The following is a 25,391-nucleotide window of genomic DNA, read 5'->3' on the forward strand; positions in this document are numbered from 1 at the left end:
AGGTCGGTTTTTGCAAAAATGGACGTCCTGGGTAAGTCTTGTTATTTGGTGAAAGAGTCAATAAATAGGTTGGTGTTCAAACAATGCTGAAAGGCTTGCAGAATGTCATTCCAAAACAGAGGACTAAGGGGCAAATTTATCAATGTTTTGCGTCGCCCTTGCACCACGTAAGGTTACACAGGGCAAGGCAAAACCTAGAATCAGATTTACCAAGCTCTTTATAAATAAATAAATGCAAGGCCACCGTGCATGGCTTGGTAAATCTGGTGTAAATTGCATTGCATGGTGTAGGTGTGACATGGGTGTAGGTGTTCCCACACATCCAGCCATGTATTCTGATGCAATCCCAGATTTATCAAAAACACTGGTAGACCTGGGAAAGTGTCATAATTGTATACCTTTCCACCGAAGATGCAAACAGGAGAAATATCTTTATTTCTCCTCCTTGTGTCTTTCTTCAAAGGTAGTTGCATTTTGCAGCAAATATAGAAAGAGGAAAATGCCTCAGAGGATTGTGTTTGTTCATTATAATCCTGACTAGAACACAGCACCCTTGCACCTAGGCACAAGTGTGCCTCTGTTGGCAGAAGGAAATACATTGTACACTAGCGCAAGGAGAGGAGACGACAAGATTGCCCTCTTCCTTCCACGCATCGCAGCTCAGCAAGGTGTCTTGCTGAATGGGGGTTGCAAGAAACCTTTATAAAACAGCCACTTATTACCCTGACATCTCTGCCATGCATCTTTCAGACAAATATATTGAAACACTTAAATATGATTAATTCACCCCACCTTCTTTTTGAGACCATTGCTCCTAGAGTTATATGTTTAAAAGCCCAGTTATTTCCAGAGTGTCTCTTAAATTGTGGCATTGAAACTTTATTTCTCGCCTCCATGTAGGTAATAGGAACAAGAAATTAGATTGTGACGTTTTGAAATTGTGTCTTTGGCTTAGTAAACACAATAAAACTAAACTGATTTAAAATGTTTATAGGTGTGAAATGCAAGTCAAGGACAGGCTAACTCAATATTCTTTGTCAATGTCGTTTTAAGATGCCTCATGCCCATGTGAGATTGACCGCAGATGTAGCTCTTTTAAAAAAAAAAACACGATGCACAGTCTGTAAAGGCGTTTATAAAATAAGTCTGATCAGTATTACATCCACTCTCAAGAATGATGAAATAATTGAATAAAGGGTACATCTCTCTAAGAATGTGATATGTAAAGAAAATGCAATTTTTTCCCTCAGGAATTCGAAAAGATCGCAGGGGTGGTCGCCTGATAAAACACAAGCGACAGAAAGAAGACGCAGATCAGAAGCTTGAAGAGGCTGTCTCAGAGCGTCGAACCCCCTCCCTTTGGGTGAACCCCTCAACAAAAAATACTAAGAAGAACCCGGTGCTAGCAATGACAGCTGAGCAGCTGCTCAGTGCCTTAATAGAAGCTGAGCCTCCCATTGTCTACTCAGAGCATGACCCAGGCAAACTTTTGAGCGAAGCGTCCATGATGACTCTGCTGACCAACCTGGCGGATAAGGAGCTGGTGCACATGATCAACTGGGCCAAGAGAGTTCCAGGTAGGGACAGACAAAAGATGCACATCTCAGTCCCTTACTGAGAATCAGATCATAGGAAGATGTGTATGAATGTTTGTGTGTTTGTGTGTGTATGCATGCATATTTAAAAGTTTATTATTTACCTTTATAACTGGTCCCACAGCTCAAGTAAAAGCTATTCATGTTGATCCTTTCGCTCGCTTGAACAAGGAGAAACACTCTTGCCCGAGTAACCATCCTGCACGAGTGTCATTAACTTAGATATCACATTGACTTGGAATGTGTAACAGCATATGCTTGGATCTAATATCCACTTCATTTAGGAAGTGGAAGAGAGGACATAAAAATGTGTGTGCCACGGGAAATAACTCGGGGTGGTTTGTATTGCTCTACAGGGGTGGATGATGTGCTCACTGTGATTGTCTCAGGCTACTGTTTTAAGGGTTCTAGTTATCACATACAGAGAAGTTTATGTTAGAGACATGCTGCTTCTTCTGAGGCAGCATTAGCCCGATTGACATCAGGCTGGTTCCCTACTATAATGTCATAGACCAGCTAAAATGATGGAAATGCTTCCCTACGTTATTGGTTGTGGCTAAGAAGGATTGTCTCAGTCTTTGCTTTCACATCTTTTTGTTCTCACATCTGGAACAAGTACATGCATGGAATCCAGTTTCTTTCTCATGATCCACCATGTTTGACAGCCCATGCAGAAGTGCATGATGCTATTTTAGAATGATAAATAACTGGAAAGATGCTGGGTGGCCATTGAACCCTTTCTGTTTCATAGTATGTTGTGCTATTGTAGTAAATTGGAGAAAAAAGTGAGTCCTAAATAGATCACAAAAACACGTAAGGCACCCCTAACTTCCTTCAGAGATTAAGTTCCAATTACTGAGACCAGTCCCCAAAAGAAATCCTCAGCCAAAGAATAGAAGAATCTGTGATGACATTTTGGTAAAGTAGCTCATTTTGAGAAGGTTTGCCAAAGCCAATTGAATCAAATAGAGAAAAGTACCAATTTTGAAGCAAACTTAGTCCATGATGACTGTGTTACATATTTAGAAAAGACAAGTCATGATCTCCAGGATATGGTATTGGTGGTTGGGGAGGAAGTCTGAAAAGAGAATCCTGCAGATTGCCTTGATCCGTATGCAGTACTAGTAGGTACCCCCTCCCTGGGATCACCGTCCTTTTGAGCATGGTGGCAGGGTCGAATTGGTTTTCAAAACTTGACTTAACATCTGCTTATCACCAGGTGATTATTGAACCTGATTCCAATCATTTCATAGCTTTCGTGTCACCGACTGGAACATTTCAGTATTGAAGGATGTCTTTTGGATTGGCCTCCATGGCATCTGTTTTTCAGCGGATCATATAACAACTGTTCAAGGAAATAAAGGAGGTGGCTGCTTTTCAGGGAGACATTTTGTTTATTGCACAAGCAAGAGGTGTTGTAATGAAAATTGAGAAATGTGAAATTGCAAAGACCAGTATCTGGGACACGTGATCCAGGTGATGACATTGACCCAGGACCAGGATTGGTTATTGCTGTCATCAATGCAAAACCACGGTTGACAAGTCTGAGTTAAAATCATTCAGGGGTATGTGCAAATTTAATTCTTGCTTTATCCCTGACTATACATCTCACATCAAACCTCTGAACCTACTGTTGAAATAAATGCAGTCTTCAAGTGGGACACTACATGCCAAGAGTCCTTAGAATGGGTTAAGAAATAATTAGTCAGCTCAAGGTTGATTAAACCATTTGATTAAAGTTTACAATGTAGTATCATGGTTGATGCATCAAATGTTGGTTTAGGTGCTATTCTTACACAATCTGTTAATAAGGATGAAAACACAGTTTGCTATGCATCTTGAATGTTGAGGGAATTAGAAACTCATTATTCTACAATAGAAATCTAATTATTGGCTTATTGGTGGGGTTGTCAAAACTTTACTTCGCATGTGTGGGTAAGTAGGCTTACGATTGTGACTGATCATAAAATATTACTTTCCATTCTTTCCGGAAAGAAGATAAAGGAACAGATTCCTAGGATTACCAGGATTTAAGCGAAATTATTGCAATACCAATTTTACATAGAACACATCAAAGGTGCCAAGAGCGTTCAGGCAGATTTGTTTTCTAGGTTTCCAGCTACTGATGGAAATCCAGATAATGTGAGTATTGTTTTATCGTTGTGATGGATTTAGAAGAAATGTGTGCAGTGTCCGGGGATGGATGGAATCTAGGGTGGCTCAACATGAAGTCCATAAATTGATTATTACCTATGTGAAAACAAAGTGGCCAGTGGAGAGGCCTCTAGAGCCATTTTTCAGCCTTTTTGGAAGATACATGATAAACTATCTATAGAAGATCTTTTCAGAGAATATAAATTAGTCACTCCAGTAGAGATTAGATTAAGGCTAATCAAAATGGGGCTTTAAGGACATTTGGTGAAGATCTTTACCAAACACAGGGTCAGACAGACATTTTGGTGGTTATCTTTGGGTAGAGAAGTTGACTATTTTGTAGAAAGTTTGGTAGTGTGTTCTAGGCCAGAAAAGCGTTTATGGTCAGAAAACCTCCATTACAACCAATTGAGTATCCCTCTAAAACCTGGGAGATAATTGGTATTGATTTGGTTGGTCCATTCAACTGTCTACTGAAACATCTACGTTATGCATTGGTAGCAGTGGATCTCTCTTCTAAGTGGCCTGAAGTAAAGTTTGTACCTGAACCTAGAACAAAAGTAGTTCTAGAATTTTTAAATGAGAACTTTATGAGAGTAGTTCACCCCAGGTTTTTTATATCAGTCAATAGGGTTCCGTTTGTGAGTGGGGAGATGGAGAATTTTCTTATAGCAAGTGACATCAAGCTTCTCAGGATACAACTCTATCATCTTCAAACAAATGGCCAGGACCAGCATATTAACAAGGTGTTAACCCAGTGTGTGCAATGGGCCATGGAAAATAGCTGTGTCGTTTTGAATTAATTATGTGCTTATATATGAATGGGGTACACTTTATGCTGTGGTTCTATCCTACAAGTCCTCATTCCATCACACAGGTGTCCCCATTAGAACTACTGAGGGGAAGAAAGCCAGCCACAAAGATTTGTCCCAGTGGTGAGCAGTTGACTAAAATGTGGTGTACATTTGGATGAATATGATGGTAGAGTTAAGAATAATGTAGGCAATACCAAAATAAAACAAAAATAAACATATGATAGGAATAACCAAGTCCGTGGAAGGAAACTATGTCAAAAAAGAAAACAAATTTAGCTAACCTTGTGAAGTGGACAAAGTATGCGGGAGTGCCATTAGGGTTAATGGTACCGATTGGTGGAATTTAGGAAGGATAGTTAAGTGTGATAATAATGGTGAACAGGTAACTCCACCATTAAACCATGTTTCACTACAGTCAGAAGTTTATACAAACTATAATAATCTCATGGTCCACAGAAGTAGCAGAAACATACAAGTCCCTCTCTGATTCAGAAAGTAAACTGTGATTTATGATTGGAATGATTTCTGTAATTGATGAGTATTAGGTATTGAATGTTTCTATAATTATGAAATGTTTTTTTGCAGGTATTCCTGTATTGTTCAACCAAAAGTACTTTCCGAAAATTCATAGTTTAAGTGCTTGGCTATTTTAAATGTTCTTGTTTGCAGGAGTCACTGCATTTTTCAGCAATATTTTCCGCTTTATGCCAAATAAGGTACATTAGTATCTGTTACTTTAAAATTTCTTTCATTGCTTTTATTGTTTAATGGGGAAAAGTAATGTGGTGTTTTTTAACAAGGTAGTAGAATGCAAAGGGAGGAATGGTGATGTGGAATGTGGGGGGTTTGGAATGTTGGAGATTGCATTATGAGTGTTCCATTACAGTTGGATGAGCCGGCGAGCTGATATGAAGTGTCTGGTGTCTCTTATTTAGTAGACTTACCTCTACTGCTTCTGGAAGTGGTGTTCCCTCTCTTTGTTTCTCCTTCATCACCACCAAATCTAATCTGATCCAGTCTTGTAATCCTAAGTATCTCTGGATTGATTCTTGGTACAGGCTTTGTTACTCTGGGCCTGATTTACACTTTGGTGGACGGAATACTCTACCGCAACCATGACGGATATACCGTATTATAAGTGTATCGCAGACTATGGCAGTTAAAATACAGCACATGGGATATCTGTCACGTTTGTGACAGAGGACCCCGTCCCTCAAGTTTTTGGTAAATAGCCTCATACACTTAAAATTTCATGGCTGTAAGCATAATCTGTGGTGCAGTACAGGCCATTCTGTCAAATTGGATGGGTTGCTGTTATCAACGGTACCTCATGGACACATTCTAGTTGCAACCTCCTAGAGTGTGGCACTGGTTTCAATATTTCCGCCACTTCTGGTTTGGGGTTTAAGACCGGCTCTGATGATTTGAACTGATGCGTACGTTGCATTCTGCATTAAACTAGCCACATGTATCTTTGAACAAGTTGCCCTTCATTTTAGCTTCTGAGCAGTCTTCGGTGCAGAATTGTGCGGAATTAGTTTGAGAGTGAACTTCAGGTCTCTATTCCTGTTACTCTCAGAGTACTGCCACTGATATAATTTAAGTAACAAATGTTGTCGTCCTGCACATGGAGTGTGAGTGATGACGGAAGGCACAAACATAACTGTATTTTGAGATTATTCAGCAGCACTCAGGACCACTAAGCAGACTTTAGCCAGTGCCAAGTACCATGACCAAAAGGAGTGCATTTAGGGTGGGCTGGAAATGTTCAGCTGACTTTAAATTAAAGATTTTGCTGCTCTATTTGAGATGTTTAGCTGCTGGTCATTTCCATTGATGGATGGACACTGTGATTGCATAATCCATCTGGCTGAAAATGGAGAGATTGTAGTCTACATGCTAATTAATGGGGTATAACTCTCAAGATGTTGATGTAATAATTATATTAGTTCATGGCCCAGTTAATATGTTTTTTCCGGGTAAACGCTTACCAGAGACTTGGATATGGGGGTCAGGCAAACCCCCATAACAGCTAATTTACATTCTGTGCCAATAAGTGAATATTGCACATCGCTGTCTTTAAGATTAACTGCTTATCTATAACATGCCAGCTATGTGTGAATGTCTGTCTGTGACATATTGTTCAATCCTGCCCACGAAGTCATCAAGTGCTATACACGATCATAGTTTACAGTGGGTAGTGCAAAGGGGGAGTGGGGAAGATGAGAACATGATGCAGCCAGTGCCTTGTTTGCAAAAAAAAGAAAGAAGTTCAGGGGCCCAAAGTTTCACTTAGGAGCCTAAACTGGCACTGCCAAATACCGGGATTGCTGACTACAAAGGGGTTGGTTTACTAACATTTTATACTGGCTTTATGTCAAAGTGACGCATACCTATCTGAAGACAACAAGGGCACCCAACAAAGTCAGCAAGGGACCTTGGGAATCAATTCTTTTTCAAACAACAGTGGTCCCTTACAAGAGAAAAAAATCAATTCAATAAATATAGCCACAATCGTTTCTATATTCGGTGTGACATGTCCAGCCGGATTGGACCTCTGTCCGGCTGGACATGTCACACCGAATATAGAAACGATTGTGGCAATATTTTTTGAATTGAATTTTTTCTCTTGTAAGGGTCCACTGTTGTTTGAAAAAGAAAGTGACGCACACCAGCACAAATATTTTTTGTATTATTTACTCTCCAGTGCAAAATATGTTTTGCACTGGAAATTATCTAACAGTAAAGTAAAACAGCATGATGCACTACTTTGCATTACATATGGTTAAAGGGGTATTGCATACAACTATCCTCACTTTTTGACGCAAAACCCTATCTACAACAATATGAAGAAGGGTTGTGGCAAAAAACAACACCTTTTGAAAGCAGGCATTAAAAGGAGAAACGTTTTCATCTCTCCTTTCCTTTCCGACTTTGCATGTGTGCTGCACTGTACAGCACACACCAAAAGTAGGAAAAGTTTTAAATGTTTTCTAGGCATATTTTTTACCACTTGGATAATATTTTGCCTAGAACAACATTTTGTACCCTTCCTCTACAAAATGAATGCTAGACTCTCACAGAAAGCCTTGCACTATGTCTCAAAGGTGTGTGCGTGGTGCACAACAGCAAATTCTGCGTCAGCGCTAGGGAGAGGGGAGTGCCATATCTTTAGATATAAAGCGATACCAAAGGGGATAATGGACGGAGTGTTTGAGCACATCAAACACTCACCCCCAGTCAACTGATCTGGGTTTAATCCATCACCATTCTTTAGCTCACTCCACCACCCCAGTTCAGACATGGCTATATGTAAATCAGTCTGACCCTGTGCCTCATGGAAAAGTGCAGCCCGAACTGCCAAGCCGTGTCTTCCCTGGACCGGAAACAAGCATTCTGGGACCGGTTTCGGATTCATAATTCTCATCAGCCAGGCTATCTGAATCAAGTGGTAGAGTGAGCAAGGGACCCATGTCTGGGCATACCCTGCCAACTTAGGGCAAAAAAAGCGATACCAAAGGGGATGATGGATGGAGCGTTGGAGCAAATCAAACACTCACCCCCAGTCAACTTATCTGGGTTTAATCCATCACCATTCATTAGCTCACTCCCCCACCCCAGTTCAGACATGGCCATATGCAAATCAGTCTGTCCCTGTGCCTCATGGGAACAGTCCAGCCCGAACTACCAAGCCATGTCTTCCCTGGACCGGAAACAAGCATCCTGGGACCGGTTTCGGATTCATAATCCTCATCAGCCAGGCTATCTTGAATCCAGTGGTAGAGTGAGCAAGGGACCCACGTCTGGGCATACCCTGCCAACTTAGGGCGAACAAAGGGATGCCAAAGGGGATGATGGACGGAGCGTTTGAGCAAATCAAACACCCACCCCCAGTCAACTGATCTGGGTTTAATCCATCACCATTCTTTAGCTCACTCCATTACCCCAGTTCAGACATGGCCATATGCAAATCAGTCTGACCCAGTGCCTCATGGGAACAGTCCAGCCCGAACTGCCAAGCCATGTCTTCCCTGGACCGGAAACAAGCATCCTGGGACCGGTTTCGGATTCATAATCCTCATCAGCTAGGCTATCTCGAATCCAGTGGTAGAGTGAGCAAGGGACCCACGTCTGGGCATACCCTGCCAACTTAGGGCGAAAAAAGCGATACCAAAGGGGATGATGGACGGAGCGTTTGAGCAAATCAAACACTCACCCCCAATCAACTGATCTGGGTTTAATCCATCACCATTTTTCAGCTCACTCCACCACCCCAGTTCAGACATGGTATCGCTTTATATAAATATACACACACACATATATATACGTGTGTGTGTGTGTGTGTGTGTGTGTGAGACATGAAAGAACTGGACGGAAAAGTATAAAAAAAAGTAAAACATAGAACATTTAAGGAAAAACAATACTCTATACTAATGCGGAAAATGAGAAACAATAGCGAATTGATTATTAATAAATCGGACAAAGGGGGAAACATAGTGATTTGGCGTCGTGATTTTTATATGCAAGAGGCAAACATGCACTTAGAGGATTTGGAGTGCTACCGGAAAGCCACATTCACGGACCTGAAGAACATCAATGAAACAATATTCAAGCTACTGTCTGAATAGAAGAGAATGGGGTTGCTTAGCAAAAATGAATTTGGGTTCTTAAAAAATGATTACCCTATGACACTGGTTCTTTACTTTATCCCCAAGGTGCACAAGAACATCACACCTGTACCTGGAAGGCCTATAATATCAGCTCAGAAGGGACTACTAGAACCGATGTCTAAATATGTTTACTACTTTCTTCAAGAGCATGTGGCAGCTCTACCTTCTTATATTCGTGATACTGGGCACTTTTTATTCAAAATCCAATCTGCAGAATGGAATCAAGATTATGTCTTATTGGTTATGGATATCAGTGCTTTATATACTAGTATACGTCATGAAGATGGTATAGTAGCAGTCAAACACTTTTTATCTAAGCGCCCTGTGGAATACTACCAACAAAACCAAATGCTTCTTGCCATGATTGAAACATGCCTAACCAATAATTATTTTTTCTTCAACAAGGAAGTGTATCAGCAGTTGCGGGGCGTGGTGATGGGGGCGTGCTTCTCCCCTAGCTCTGCGTGCTTGCACTTTGGCTATTGGGAGGAGCGCGTCCTCAGAGACACCCACAAGATATTGTTTGATGCACATGTTAAACATTGGTGGCGTTTCATAGATGATGTGTGTGTCATAGGGATCTGTAGAGAGGGCTTATGACTTTGTAAAAATCATCAATGATAATGATCTCAATTTGAGATTTACGGCAGAAGCTAGTAAGGACAGAGTTCAATTCTTGGATGTGGAGGTGTACATTGAGGGGGGCACTATACACACTAAATTGCACAGAAAAAGTACAGCTGGAAATGCGGTGCTACACGCTGATAGTTCGCACCCTAGACACTTGATAAGGGGTATCCCCTATGCGGAATTCTTGAGAATTAAACAGAAATGTAATTCTGATGGTGATCTTAGGGTATGCCAATCTGAGGTGTTCCAGAGGTTTACAAACAGAGGGTATAAAGAAAAGGATCTAAAAACTGCCCTGGTCAGAGCTAATGACCCGATTACAAATGAGGAAACAAATGATGTCCAGCCAATACCTCATATACCTGTTCACAATAGCACTCCTCCTAAAACTGAAAACACAGTTAGACTAATTACATCTTATATCCAACAGGAGAACCAGTTTAGAAAAATAATCTATAAAAACTGGTCTATCGTAAGGACTGATTTAACCATGTCTCAAATTGTACCAGAGCTTCCACAAATTACTTTTAGACGTGCACCCTCTATGAGGGATGCATTGGTGAGAACTAGTCCGCAAGTTAGAGACACTGGCAGCTGGTTGTCCAACAGAGTGTTTTTTTTTAAATGCAGTACATGCAGGGCATGCAAATTTGGCAGAAACATAAGGGAAATATCTACAGAATTTGATCCTAGTCCAATTCAAGTTACTACGTTTTTATTATGTAGAACGGATTTTGCTGTTTATATTTTAGAATGCTCATGTAAAATGAGATACGTGGGCAGTACCAAGTTGCAAGCCTTTAACCGCATATTACAACATTTGAGAGCGATAGTAAACTCTGACCCAAACTACCCTGTTGCAAGACACTTTAAACATTTGCACATCAATAACCTGAAGGAACTTAGTTATTATGTTGTGGACACTGTGCCGAGATCTATAAGGGGTGGCAATAGGGATAGAAAGTTGAGACAACTTGAGTCATACTATATTCTAACCCTCGATACAAAGATGCCTAATGGACTCCATAATGGAGAATAAATGCACCATTTTTTGTAATAAACTGCAGTGTGTATATAGATGTAGAAATATTTAATGAACTGTAGTCTTTTACGGTTTCTAATTTCCTATTTTCCTACCATTTTAAACCCTAATTCTTTTATCCTGTGGTTTTAGTCCGGTTTTTTTATGTGGTTTTTTCATGAGTTTTATCGGAATACTCCGGTTTTACCTTTGATTTTACCAGTCTTTTTAGCAGGGCTTTTAACTGGGGATGAAGAAGTGGGTTTAAATTATGTGAGATATTCTTCCATTTGCACTTTTTTGATAAACATGATTCGTTTAGTGTGGGTCTCTAATTTGTGAAGTCTTAGCATTACGCTTTATATCTATGAGAATCCCAAGCATATGTTGAATGTTGAACGTAATTATAGATATGCTGTTCCCATCATATGACATTGTATGTATTATCACTTTTTGCACTTGCAAATTAGGACGATAAATTATATGACCAGCATGCATCATATAGGCTTCGCTAAATGTATTTTATGATGAACATAATTTATGGTGATTCATTTATAAATGAATTAATTTAAGAAATAATTAATTTATTAAGTACTTTTATGATTTTTTAGCACTTGCACTGATTTAATATTTTATATTATGTATTATTCGTGATATTGCACAAAACAAAATCCGGAGAATCAGTACTACTATCGTTATAGGCTTATGCTGAGCTAGTTTGTTTTCTATTTCTATTCGGAGAAACCGGATGTTGTAATGTTAGGGTTTTTTCACTGGTTCACTTTGTATAAATTGCACATTGGCCCGAGGCATGTCATGTGATCAAGACAGTTGTGTACTGTCGAAACGCGTAATGCCGGGCACTCGCCGTTTTGAAATATTCATGACTTTATGGGAATAAACTGCAATTAGAAGCAACGGAATTCGCTGTGGTCTGCACCTGATCTCCTGGGGGCTCCCGGTTGGAACAGGACTGTGCAAGTATATATATATATATATATATATATATATATATATATATATATATATATATATATATATACATATATATACACATATATATATATATATATATATATATATATATATATATATATATATTACCTACTGGCGGTCGCCAGTAGGTATATATAGTTAGGATTTTTTCCCTATGGGATTTTTGAAAATTCTATGTCTAATAACTTTGGCGTTTGTGGACGGAATTGGCTGAAATTTTCAGGAAAATGGAACATTTTGTTTCTGAGCAGCCCCTGGAAATTTGGGGGGAGTTGGTCCAGGGGGGGCCGAGAAAAAAGGGGGGTCCCAAAACGTGTTTTTAACATTGAGTTTTCCATAGGGCGGTTAGCCTCACTTTTAGCCCGAACGGCTGAATGGATTTGCACGAAACTTGGCAAAATTGTAGGGACTGGTAGCCCGATGTGCCTTTTGTAGGTCTTAATATATGTGCTGCAGTGGATTTTGAGAAATTAACGGTCAAAAAAAGATATATATCTGTAAGCGCGGACCAGGCAGCGCCCCGGTACGCGTACTTTTCGCGTAACGGAACTTCGCGTAGCGAAGCTGATTGGCTCTCCGGTGTCTGTCAACATTCTAAACAGTCCGGAGCGGCCGCCATCTTGTCTCTCGGTAGGATCGAGAGACAAGAGGAGGCCAAAACAAAGGGGGAAATAACTATAAGGGGGCATAGTAGATCCTCGCTGACCCCGTAGGTTTAATGTGGAGGTTTTAAAGAGGTCCCGCGGGGCAAAAAAAAAAAAAAATTTTTTTTTGTTTTTTTTCGTGGTTAGCGCCCGGTACGCGAACCGGGAAGCGTTCTGGGGAGCGTACTACAATGGCATCCTGAAGCGACACTTTTCTGAAACAAGAGCAATGCAAAAGATGCACCATGTTTTAAGATAGGCCTCACTTCATCTGCATCAAGATACTGTTAGTTTAAAATGTATATCTTTAGGATTGTGTAGAGGACCTGGAGAAGCAGAAGCTTCTGTCAGTGTCAAAGTTGTTGAAAAACTATTTGTCCTTCAATATTTTCCCTTGTCTTTTGTAATTTTGAAATACATGTTTTAATATTTTTCAAATGTTGGTTCTCTCTTTCACAGATTGAAAGTATAAAAATAAAATGTGATTAATTTAACGGCAATTACAAGGTAAATAGTTGTACTCTTTTCGTTACATTTCTATCACATTCACCTACTATTAGATCCACTGCTTCACTTCTTTAATCCTCAGTTTCCTGCCTTTGTTACTTTCCTCATTCCTTTCTCTATTACCTACTTACTCAACTCCTTCCACTCTTTTTCTCAGTCCCTCTGTTCTCATAGTTCCTCAGTCTTGTTCACTCACTCCATCTCTATTAATCTTAGTGTCTGTGAATTACTTTCCCACCTTTTTTTTTGGACCGCTTCCCGGGAAGTTGCCCGGTTCGCAAACCAGCAGCGTTATGGGAGTCCACCATTTTGTGTTTCGGTCGAATCAAGATACAAGATGGAGGGCAAATAATGTTCAGAATGGGTAGAAGGGGGCACGGTAGATGTATCTTGACCCCCTTGGTTTTCTGAGGGTGGCTGAGGAGGACCATAGTTCTTCACTCTTGTTCACTCTCTCTGTTTCTATTAATGTCACTGTTTATGACTGATCATAAATTTTTTTTTTTAAAAAGAACAGTAACTATAAGGGAAGGAAACAGACAGTTATGTTAAAAGAAAGACAGCTATAGGGAGTAAACTAAGGATACTGTTACCTACAATCCACTGCTGTTGATGTTACTGACCATGTCATGAATGATGTAATATGTGACATCATCAGCAGTGGATTGTAGGTAACAGTATCTCTTGTTTACTCCCTAACGCTGTCTTTCTTTTCACATAACTGTCTGTTTGCTTACCTTATACTTACTGTTCTTTTTTTTAAAAAATATTTTTTTTGGTTAGCTTCCGGTACGCGTACCGGGTAGCGCTCCGGGAGCGAACTAAGAGAAATAGAGGTTGGCAGAGTTTCAAATATTCTACCAATTTTTTTATAATGGGGAGTTAGTTCTGAAAAGAACTTTTTTTTTATGTTTTTGTTGTTTTATATTTTTTTTAGTATTTTTTGAACATTTTTTTACTTTTTTTGTATTTTCTGAACGTTTTTAAAAATTTTTTGGTTTTTTTGGGGGGGGGGGAAACAAAAACGATCCATTGTAAAGGGCTCAACAGGAGCAACAAAAAAAAAAGAATTTATTTTTTGGGGCGTCTCGGACAAACATTAACATGATTTTGAATAGCTCGTAAAATCAAACTGATGCTACTTTCTCTGTAGCAGATGAAAGCGCCACATTCCACGCACACTTGCTTTACGTGCCCAAACAACATTTGGATGTTTGCGATCATCTCCCTCGCCTCTGGTCCCGACACCTCTGGGACAACCGATCTTCTTGCCATTGGGAGGGGATTTTGTTGTTCGTCACGTAGCTGGGCAGCACTATAATTATTTGGGTGCCACCTACTCATATGCCGATGCATAGTGTGATTGCCGTAACTGTATTTTTTATCAGTTCCCCTTGACAATCTATCACCGCATATACGGCAAAACACGTAGCGTGCATTCACTTTTTTTTGCCCCTCTGGAATTCTATAGAATTGCCAGATGTAATTCTCCTTTCGATTGTACCTCCTGGGCTCCTCTGGCAAAAACTCAGGCTCTTCCTCCTCTTCCTCCTCTTCCTGTTCTTCCTCTTCTTGCAAAATTACTTCTGCAGGTGGTCCTCTCTTTCTTGGATTTGGTGGAGGTGGTGGGTTAGCACCAGCTGAAGCTACTAATGAAGCCATCTCAAAGTCTAAATAAAGGGTCTTTCTCTCACCAAGATGAAAGTCAGAGTGAGGAAAGAAGGAGGGGTTTTCATCATTTGGGAAAAACAAAAGTTCTAAACCAATGAAAAGTGTTCATTTTAGATCACATGACCTAGTATTACATCATTAGGAAACCAAAAGTGAAATGAACCAATGAAAAGTGTTATTACCGAGTCACATGACCTGCTGTGTTTACGTTACGCGGTCGGCGCCGCGCCGCGGATCGCTTCCGGTTCGCGTACCGCTACGCTTCCGGGTACGCGAACGTAGCACGTAATATGACGTATTACGCGAGAACGCGAAACGTCATGCTGACGCGAAGCGTCACGATGTTGTTTTGTAACGCGAGAGGTGCGCAAAAGGAACGTTTACCGGTTCGCGTACCGGGTCGCGCCTCCGGATTGAGCTAACGGGAAGCTAACCGGTACGCGTACCGGGAGCGAAACAAAAAAAAATTGTATTAAAAACATGTAAAAAATATTTTTCTATTTAAAGAATAATACATTGTAAAGGTTTTGATATTAGCTATTAAAAAACCAATGAAATTCACTGAAAAAACCATAGGTTATAGACCATATATAGTTAGGAATTAGCATTTACAAAACCTTGAAAATTCACTGAAAAAACCATAGGTTATAGACCATATATAGTTAGGGATTAGCATTTAAAAAACCTTATTTTACTCACACAAAACCATTGAAATTCCATATATAGTTAGTTGTACTAACTATATATCACGCACCCGCAATCCACTGCTGATGATGTCACATATTACATCATTCATGACATGGTCAGTGACATCACTGATGACATCACTGATGACATCTCAAATGACATCACTGATGACATCACTGATGACATCTCAAATGACATCACTGATGACATCACAGATGACATCTCAAATGACATTACTGATGACATCACTGATAAAATCATTTATGTGATAATACGATGAACCTCTTCAGACTCTAATATAACCTTAGATACACTCAGTGTAAACACAGACTCACAGATTGTCACTCATCCATGAAGTTACACACACACCTAGACAGTCATGCAAACAATCAATCACACCTCCATTTCCTTAACTATACAGTTAAACACACCTTACTTATTCAAACATATACTAAGACATATTTACTCACTTATACAATCCTGGATACAAGTTCACAATGATCCATACAGCCACTCACACATTCACTGGCTCTTATGCACAGTTATTTATATATGTCAACTCTCACATGTATTGTATTTTACATATGTACTTAATTTGACATGTAGCACTGAGATATCTATTCACTCACCAATACAGTCATGCACACAGTCAACCGCCCATACAGCTGTTTCCAACATGCACTTTTGAACCCATACATCTATGCACAGAGTCATACACTTCCCAGCCACCCACACACACACTCAGTCTCCCATACAAATGCTTGGGCAACCAATCAATAACCCATATAGTTACTCATATAGCTACTGATCAACACATGCAGCAGTTTACAGAACAACAGACATAATGATGCACAAATTAAGATACCATTGGTGAAAATGCACAAATTAAGACAGTTTAGTCACTAACCCATGCACTCAGTGAGACACATTTAATCACTCACTCATACATTCAGTCATGCACCTACTAAATCCTTCGTCCAGACACTTATACATCGACTCATTCATAAATATGTAAGACATATTTTAACTTTACAGAAAAATACAGTCACTGGATTTTGTCATCAGTGATGTCATCAGTGATGTCATTTGAGATGTCATCAGTGATGTCATCAGTGATGTCATTTGAGATGTCATCAGTGATGTCATCAGTGATGTCACTGACCATGTCATGAATGATGTAATATGTGACATCATCAGCAGTGGATTGCGGGTGCGTGATATATAGTTAGTACAACTAACTATATATGGAATTTCAATGGTTTTGTGTGAGTAAAATAAGGTTTTTTAAATGCTAATCCCTAACTATATATGGTCTATAACCTATGGTTTTTTCAGTGAATATATATATATATATGAAAAAAGTCCTGACCGCTATGTATGCGGACACTACAGGAGCAGACCACTTCTCCAGGAAGATGCTTTAGAAACAAGATTCAATAATCGCCATCACACCGGTATTCGTGTTGCAGTGTAGATTTAATTGCAGCATTAACAGAGCAAGTGCTCTCCATGACGCGTTTCGCTCCGCGGGCGGAGCTTGATCACATGACGCGTCAGGAGTAGGTGTTACTTTTAAAGAGATTTAAAAGCCCTAACAACCTTAAAAAATGGATGAAAAGGCGAAAGTTAATATAAAGGCACAGTAGCTTACAAAAATGACATGAAAAGATTAAACATTTGTAATGTTGAATCACGATATCACGTTAATTTGAGCATAGTGCTCCAATTGCAAGGATCATGGATAAATTCAAGTCACATATATATGAGGAAATAAACAAATGTATATACACAATAGAATAGCAAAAAACACATTGTTGTGCAATAGTGAAGTTTGAGAATAAAGGGCAAGTGCATACATTTCATTCTCATCTTATTGGCATTATATAGATGAAATATCTCCTAATTTTAACTCTGTACTGAAATCAAGTGCAGAATTAAAGTGTATATTGACTGAAAGCATATGATGTAATCAGAGTTTCCTCATAAATACAATAAAATCCTAGAATATTCATTATAACCATCTTTTCAAGAGTTTCTGGTTTGACAAAATAGTAATAATCATAATTAGCTACTCGCCTAATATAACAAAGTGCTAGTGCATGAAAAGTGCAAAAACTCTCATAAAATGAGAGTATAATAATGGCGGTTTTGCCCTTTGAAAGGCCACCCATTGATTAAATACATCACTAAAGAATTCATCTCTATACTGGAAACCAATTTTCCTACTTATTTACAACAACCATATACAAAAATAGAAATCTATACCACAGATCTAGATTGAAATATATGTATTTTACACAAAGATTGCTTATTTACAAGAAATTATGAAATTCATCAATAACGTTTAGTCCATTGGGAGCTCGTGAATCTAGCAGTAATATGAAATATGTCTCTCTTTGCCTGAAAAGTTTTTCACGATCTCCACCCCGTCCGGGTTTTGGGATCGAGCCTAACAATGTATATTGTAAATCTGCAAGTTTATTGTTATGGATAGCCTTAAAATGGCGAGCCACCAGATAATTACTATCCGAATTAACTATGGCTCGCACATGTTGCAGAATACGCTGGTTTGCTGGCAACTTTGTGCTACCTATATATGAGAGATTACAGGTGCAAGTTAGTTGATATATGACAAACTCACTGCGACAGGTTAGATGTTCATTAATTGCAATGAGTTTGTCACTAAATGCCGATTTGTAGTGTGTTCCATTTTTGGCAAAGGAACAAGCTCGGCATGATGTACATTTATAAAAACCAGTTTTAGCCAACCAGTTGGATTTAGGCATTAACTCAGGTTGAGACTTATCTAGTGCATCCTTCATAGAAGGAGCTCTCCTGAAGGTGATAGCAGGTAATTGTGGCAGAATAGGGCCTAAAATTACATTGGTTAGCACAATAGGCCATTCCGAATTAATAATCCGTCTAATCTTACGTTCCTGTGTACAGTAGTTGGTAATGAGTCGTACAGAACAAATAGAATTAGATTCGGATGAGATGATGTTGCTGGGGATCAAAAGTTCATCTCTTGAGCGTGATGATGCTTTCAGGAGTGCATCATTTAAAAGTTTCAAATTATATCCCCGTTTCAAAAACCTCTGTACTGATTCTGCTAAACACTGGCTTGAAGTCTCATTGTCACTGCAAATTCTCCTAATGCGAATAAATTCGCCATAGGGAATACTTTTGATGGTGTGGGATAGATGGGCGCTACGAGCGTGGAGAATGGAATTTCCCGCCGTTGACTTTCTATGTAGCTTAGTTTGTAACTTGCCCTGATCAATATAAAGCTGTACATCTAGAAACTCAGCCGAGTTCGAGGTGATCGTGGCTGTGAATTTAAGGTTGCGGGTGTTGATGTTAATGTCATTTACAAAGACTGAGCCTGATCCAGCGAACCTTTCCAGATGACAAATATGTCATCTATAAAACGCCAAAAGTAGGCTAGATGTGGAAGCCATCGGCGATGTACTTTATGTAACACCTGCTCCTCCCACCAGCCAACATGTAAACATGAATAGCTGGGGGAGAAGCACGAGCCCATAGCCACTCCTCTTTCTTGATGGTAAATGTCTTTTTCAAACTGGAAGTGATTGTTCATGAGACAAATTTGTATCATGTTCTCGAAGGACTGCATCTCGTGTGTCCAAATAATATTTAATAGCCTCTAAACCAAAAGAATGAGGAATACTCGTGTACAAAGATTCAATGTCCATCACCAAAAAACAGAAATCAGAGCACCAATTAACGTTTTTGATTTTAACTAAAAAATCTGTGGTATCCTTTAAATAAGAAGGAAGGGAAGTCATGTGTGGTTGGAGGAAAAAATCAACATACTTTGATAAGTTTTCATTCATACTACCTCTTGCAGGAATAATAGGACGACCTGGAACAGGAGAAGTGAGTTTGTGAATTTTGGGAAGAAGATAAAACACTGGTGTGATTGGAAACGGAACATTTAGAAATTTAACCTCATCTTTTGTGAGGAGTCCCTGTCTTTGCCAATGAAAAATACTTTTTCGTGTAGATTCATTAGTCTTCATCATGACAAACTTAGTGTTTTTTGTATAGCACATGGGGTCCCCCAAATGTCTTGCGGCTTCTTGCAGATAGTCAGCTTTAGCCCACAATACAGTATTACCACCCTTGTCAGCGTTCTTAACAATCACTGATGGATCATCTTGGATTTTCTTTATCAGTAACTGGTATTGTTTGTTGTTATATTGTTGTTGTTTTTTACTTCCCAAAATGTTTCTATTTAAATTCTTCAATTCAGTGACTACTCTGTCACTGAAAACATCCAGTGCGTCCTTGGGCATCAGAGGTAAAAAGGTTGATTTGCCACGAAAAGGACTCGATGCCGGTTTATTCACTGTGATAACTTGGCTCACCGTTGGTACTTCTTGTGAGCTGTCCTCATGTGCTAGTGAAAGAAGCATTTGTAGGCCTCCCAGATTTTTTACTTGTAGTGGAGCATTTCCTAGACTTCCTTCATGGTTTGTATTGACTGTGTTTACCTGCATAGGATGAAGTTGAAAGTATTTCATTAATTTGATTTTTCTAATGAATTTAAACACATCAATGCATGCCTGAGTATAGCAAAAATTATTGGGTGGACAGTAAGACAGACCTAATGATAAAAGCTGCTCTTCTGCTTTAGATAAAACCAGGTATATATATATATATATATACATATATATATATATATATATATATATATATATATATATATATATATATATTCACGCTCGAAACACACAAGGTGTAAAGCAATTACGGGGACACAGGATAGCTTGCAGACATCCCTTTATAAGACGCGTTTCGGCGCAATGCCTTCATCAGTTATAAGAAATGTTTGCGTGTTAAGAGTCGGCTCATTGCTTTATATCACAATGTCCTCAGTTCATATTGGCTGATGCCGGGCCAATGGCGTGGTTGCTTGCACTCCTCAGGCCAATGCCGCAATCCCAGTGCCATGCCCCATTGGCTTCCCGAGGCTCGTCCCGGGCTCCCCTCACCAGCTGATGTGTCCGTCATGCATCCGCAGGCGTCGATCAGATAGGTCAGATAGTGCTTTACACCTTGTGTGTTTTGAGCGTAAATACTACCGCGACTCCCGCCTCACGAACAATTGCACCCGCCACAAGAGTACAGCAGCCTGGTGGGAATTTGGAGCGTGAAAAAAAAAAAAAATATATATATATATATATATATATATATATATATACATATATATATATATATATATTACCTACTGGCGGTCGCCAGTAGGTATATATAGTTAGGATTTTTTCTCTATGGGATTTTTGAAAATTCTATGTCTAATAACTTTGGCGTTTGTGGACGGAATTGGCTGAAATTTTCAGGAAAATGGAACATTTTGTTTCTGAGCAGCCACTGAAAATTTGGGGGGGGGTTGTCAAGGGGGGGCTGAGAAAAAAGGGGGGTCCCAAAACAAGTTTTTCCCATGTTAATTTCCATAGGGCGGTTGGCCTCACTTTTAGCCCGAACGGCTGAATGGATTTGCACGAAACTTGGCAAAATTGTAGGGACTGTTAGCCCGATGTGCCTTTGCTAGGTCTCAAGATATGTGCTCCAGTGGATTTTGAGAAATTAACGTTCAAAAAAAGATATATATCTGTAAGCGCGCTCCGGGCAGCGCCCCGGTTCGCGTACCTGACGCGTAACGGAACTTCGCGAAGCGAAGCTGATTGGCTCTCCGGTGTCTGTCAACATTCTAAACAGTCCGGAGCGGCCGCCATCTTGTCTCTCGGTAGGATCGAGAGACAAGATGTGGTGAAAAACGAAGGGGAGAATGAAGGAAAGGGGGCAAGGTAGACCCTTCCTGACCCCCTAGGATTGATGAGGGGGATATTAAAGTGCCCCGCGGAGGAAAAAATAAAAAAATAAAAATGTTCGCAGTAGAGGCGCGTCCCGGTACGCGAACCGGGCAGCTAACCGGGCAGCTAACCGGCAGCGTAGCTGTCAACATTGTAAACAGTCCGGAGCGGCCGCCATCTTGTTTCTCGGTAGGTTCGAGAGACAAGATGTGGTGAAAAACGAAGGGGGAAATGAAGGAAAGGGGGCAAGGTAAACCCCTCCTGACCCCCTAGGATTGATGAGGGGGATATTAAAGTCCCCCGCGGGGCAAAAAAAATAAAAAATAATTGCGATTTTTCGCGGTAGAGGCGCTTCCCGGTACGCGAACCGGGCAGCTAACCGGCAGCGTAACGGGAGTCCGCCATCTTGTGTTTTTGGAGCGTCCGGTTCGCGTACCGGGTAGCGTCCCGGTAAGCGTAACAAGAGAAACAGTAAAAAAAAAAATAATGGAATAGATTATCAAGAAAACTTTGAAAAATTGTAGGGACTGTTTGTTTGATGTGCCTTTGCAAGGCCTCAAGATATGTGCACGTGTGGATTTTGGCTAATTAAGGTTAAAAAAAGATATATATATCTGTAAGCGTGCTCCGGCGCGCTTACGTTACGGGTTTTGTTTGCGCTGCAGAGCCGATACGTCACGGTTATGCGACGTGTCATGAGGCGTCTCACGTGGCTACGTGATACGTCACGTAATAAAGAATATATTTTACAGATATAGATATTAGCTTTTAAAAAACCAATGAAATTCACTGAAAAAACCATAGGTTATAGACCATATATAGTTAGGAATTAGCATTTACAAAACCTTGAAAATTCACTGAAAAAACCATAGGTTATAGACCATATATAGTTAGGAATTAGCATTTAAAAAACCTTTTTTTACTCACACAAAACCATTGAAATTCCATATATAGTTAGCTAGTTGCACTAACTATATATCGCGCACCCGCAATCCACTACTGATCATGTCACATATTACATCATTCATGACATGGTCAGTGACATCACTGATGACATCACTGATGACATCTCAAATGACAGTGGAAGTATAAGCAAAATTGATGTAGATGAGTTGCAAGGTTCTCCACCCCTCACCTTCCACTAAAGGACAAGGATGAGGGGAAAATTGGCAAGATTACAAACTTGCACTAAAAATGTTAGTGCTTTAAACAAATTTGTTATTAGAAAATATTTCAAGTTTGTGGAAATGTCCTACTGTGCATCACACACGGGCAAACAGAGGTGCTGTTAATTTGAGGGCAGGAACTACAAAAGCAGAGATACAAAGTAATATTGGAGGTATCCCAAAGAAATCTGAAATATAAAAGGTAATACGTTTAGCCAACAATGTATTTTTCTTTTAGCAATTGTTAACCTGCCATAGAGGAAGCCATAGAGGAAGCATGCAGTTATATATATGTTTTTATGTTGTTATGTAATATGGTGTATGAGATGGTGTGCATTGCTTTATGAGTAGAACATTTTGAAATTCTGAAAGATAATAGAAAGATGTTATGAAAGAAAGCTTGTTTGGATAGAGTATATATATATATGTGTGTGTGTGTGTGTTTATACATATATGTATGTCTGTGTGTATATATATCTGGCGCTGAAGAGGCGATACATCACGCCGAAATGCATCCGCCCTGTTGTTGGTTGTGCTGCCAGTAAAGGAATCTCCTCGTTATCCCCTTTGTGGCCTCTTTCTCGCCCTTGGAGAAACCCTCTGATATTTGACTAGCGCGACAGCCACTAGCGCGCCGCCAGATGCCCCTGCATCACAAGTTGGCCCTGGTCACGCTGGCTTCTCTGCTTTGGTGGAAGTTATTGTATTTAGGTGTCTGGAAGGACTGGGGCTCGCCTTCGAAATCGGCAGGCGAAGAAAGCAGTGTTGGAGTCATTGCACCTCACGATGGGCAGGCTGGATTCCCGGTTCCGCCCCTGCTAAATAACTTGCCGAGTATCCAAGGTTGGTGCAGTTTAGGGGAGACGAGGAGGTACCGCCGTGCTTCTTTTCAGTGACTTTCGACTGCAATATTCCTTCCACCCCCCTTTTGCTGTTTAGATCAACCTATGGCATGCTGGGACATGCAGTCCTGACGCATTGGGCGTCCTGCATGACCTCAAGTGGACAGCAAGTTCGACCGACGCTGTTCAGGGGAGCGGACCTACTGTCACCTGGCGGGAGGGGCTTTGATATTTAAATCAGTGATTAACGCCCGCATCCTGTCACAACCATCTGGCGCTGAAGAGGCAATACATCACGCCAAAATGCATCCGCCCTGTTGTTGGTTGTGCTGACAATAAAGGAATCTCCTCGTTATCCCCTTTGTGGCCTCTTTCTCGCCCTTGGAGAAACCCTCTGACATTTGACTAGCGCGACAGCCAGTAGCGCGCCGCCAGAGTCCCCTGCATCACAAGTTGGCCCTGGTCACGCTGGCTTCTCTGCTTTGGTGGAAGTTATTGTATCCAGGTGTCTGGAAGGACTGGGGCTCGCCTTCGAAATCGGCAGGCGAAGAAAGCTGTATTGGAGTCATTGCACCTCACGATGGGCAGGCTGGATTCCTCCCGGTTCCACCCCTGCTAAATAACTTGCAGAGTATCCAAGGTTGGTGCAGTTTAGGGGAGACGAGGAGGTACCGGCTGTGCTTCATTTCAGTGACTTTGGACTGCAATATTCCTTCCACCCCCCGTTGCTGTTTAGATCAACCTACGGCATGCTGGGACATGCAGTCCTGACGCATTGGGCATCCTGCATGAGCTCAAGTGGACAGCAAGTTCGACCGACGCTGTTCAGGGGGCGGAGCCTACTGTCACCTGGCGGGAGGGGCTTTGATATTTAAATCAGTGATTAACGCCCGCATCCTGTCACAACCATCTGGCGCTGAAGAGGCGATACATCACGCCGAAATGCATCCGCCCTGTTGTTGGTTGTGCTGGCAATAAAGGAATCTCCTTGTTATCCCCTATGTGGCCTCTTTCTCGCCCTTGGAGAAACCCTCTGACATTTGACTAGCGCGACAGCCAGTAGCGCGCCGCCAGAGGCCCCTGCATCACAAGTTGGCCCTGGTCACGCTGGCTTCTCTGCTTTGGTGGAAGTTATTGTATCCAGGTGTCTGGAAGGACTGGGGCTCGCCTTCGAAATCAGCAGGCGAAGAAAGCAGTGTTGAAGTCATTGCACCTCACGATGGGCAGGCTGGATTCCTCCCGGTTCCGCCCCTGCTAAATAACTTGCCGAGTATCCAAGGTTGGTGCAGTTTAGGGGAGACGAGGAGGTACCGGCCGTGCTTCATTTCAGTGACTTTGGACTGCAATATTCCTTCCACCCCCGTTGCTGTTTAGATCAACCTACGGCATGTTGGGACATGCAGTCCTGACGCATTGGGCGTCCTGCATGAGCTCAAGTGGACAGCAAGTTCGACCGACGCTGTTGAGGGGGGCGGAGCCTACTGTCACCTGGCGGGAGGGGCTTTGATATTTAAATCAGTGATTAACACCCGCAACCTGTCACAACCATCTGGCCATGAAGAGGCGATACATCACGCCGAAATGCATCCGCCCTGTTGTTGGTTGTGCTGGCAATAAAGGAATCTCCTTGTTATCCCCTTTGTGGCCTCTTTCTCGCCCTTGGAGAAACCCTCTGACATTTGACTAGCGCGACAGCCAGTAGCGCGCCGCCACAGGTCCCTGCATCACAAGTTGGCCCTGGTCACGCTGGCTTCTCTGCTTTGGTGGAAGTTATTGTATCCAGGTGTCTGGAAGGACTGGGGCTCGCCTTCGAAATCGGCAAGCGAAGAAAGCAGTGTTGGAGTCATTGCACCTCACGATGGGCAGGCTGGATTCCCGGTTCCGCCCCTGCTAAATAACTTGCCGAGTATCCAAGCTGGTGCAGTTTAGGGGAGACGAGGAGGTACCGGCCGTGCTTCATTTCAGTGACTTTGGACTGCAATATTCCTTCCACCCCCGTTGCTGTTTAGATCAACCTACGGCATGCTGGGACATGCAGTCCTGGCGCATTGGGCGTCCTGCATGAGCTCAAGTGGACAGCAAGTTCGACCGACGCTATTCAGGGGGGCGGAGCCTACTGTCACCTGGCGGGAGGGGCTTTGATATTTAAATCAGTG

General features: G+C 41.1%; 1 protein-coding gene across 1 annotated transcript in view; it reads left to right on the plus strand.

The window, feature by feature from the left end:
* Nucleotides 1-25,391, plus strand: part of ESR1 (estrogen receptor 1) — a 1,629,997-nt gene that overhangs the window by 999,812 nt on the left and 604,794 nt on the right. The window contains exon 4 of the mRNA XM_078648772.1: nt 1,251-1,577. Within this exon, the coding sequence (XP_078504898.1) occupies nt 1,251-1,577 (327 nt within the window). The remainder of the gene's footprint in view (nt 1-1,250; nt 1,578-25,391) is intronic.

The sequence above is a fragment of the Lissotriton helveticus genome, chromosome 6 (genome assembly GCF_964261635.1).
Source record: "Lissotriton helveticus chromosome 6, aLisHel1.1, whole genome shotgun sequence".
In the NCBI taxonomy this organism is placed as follows: domain Eukaryota; kingdom Metazoa; phylum Chordata; class Amphibia; order Caudata; family Salamandridae; genus Lissotriton; species Lissotriton helveticus.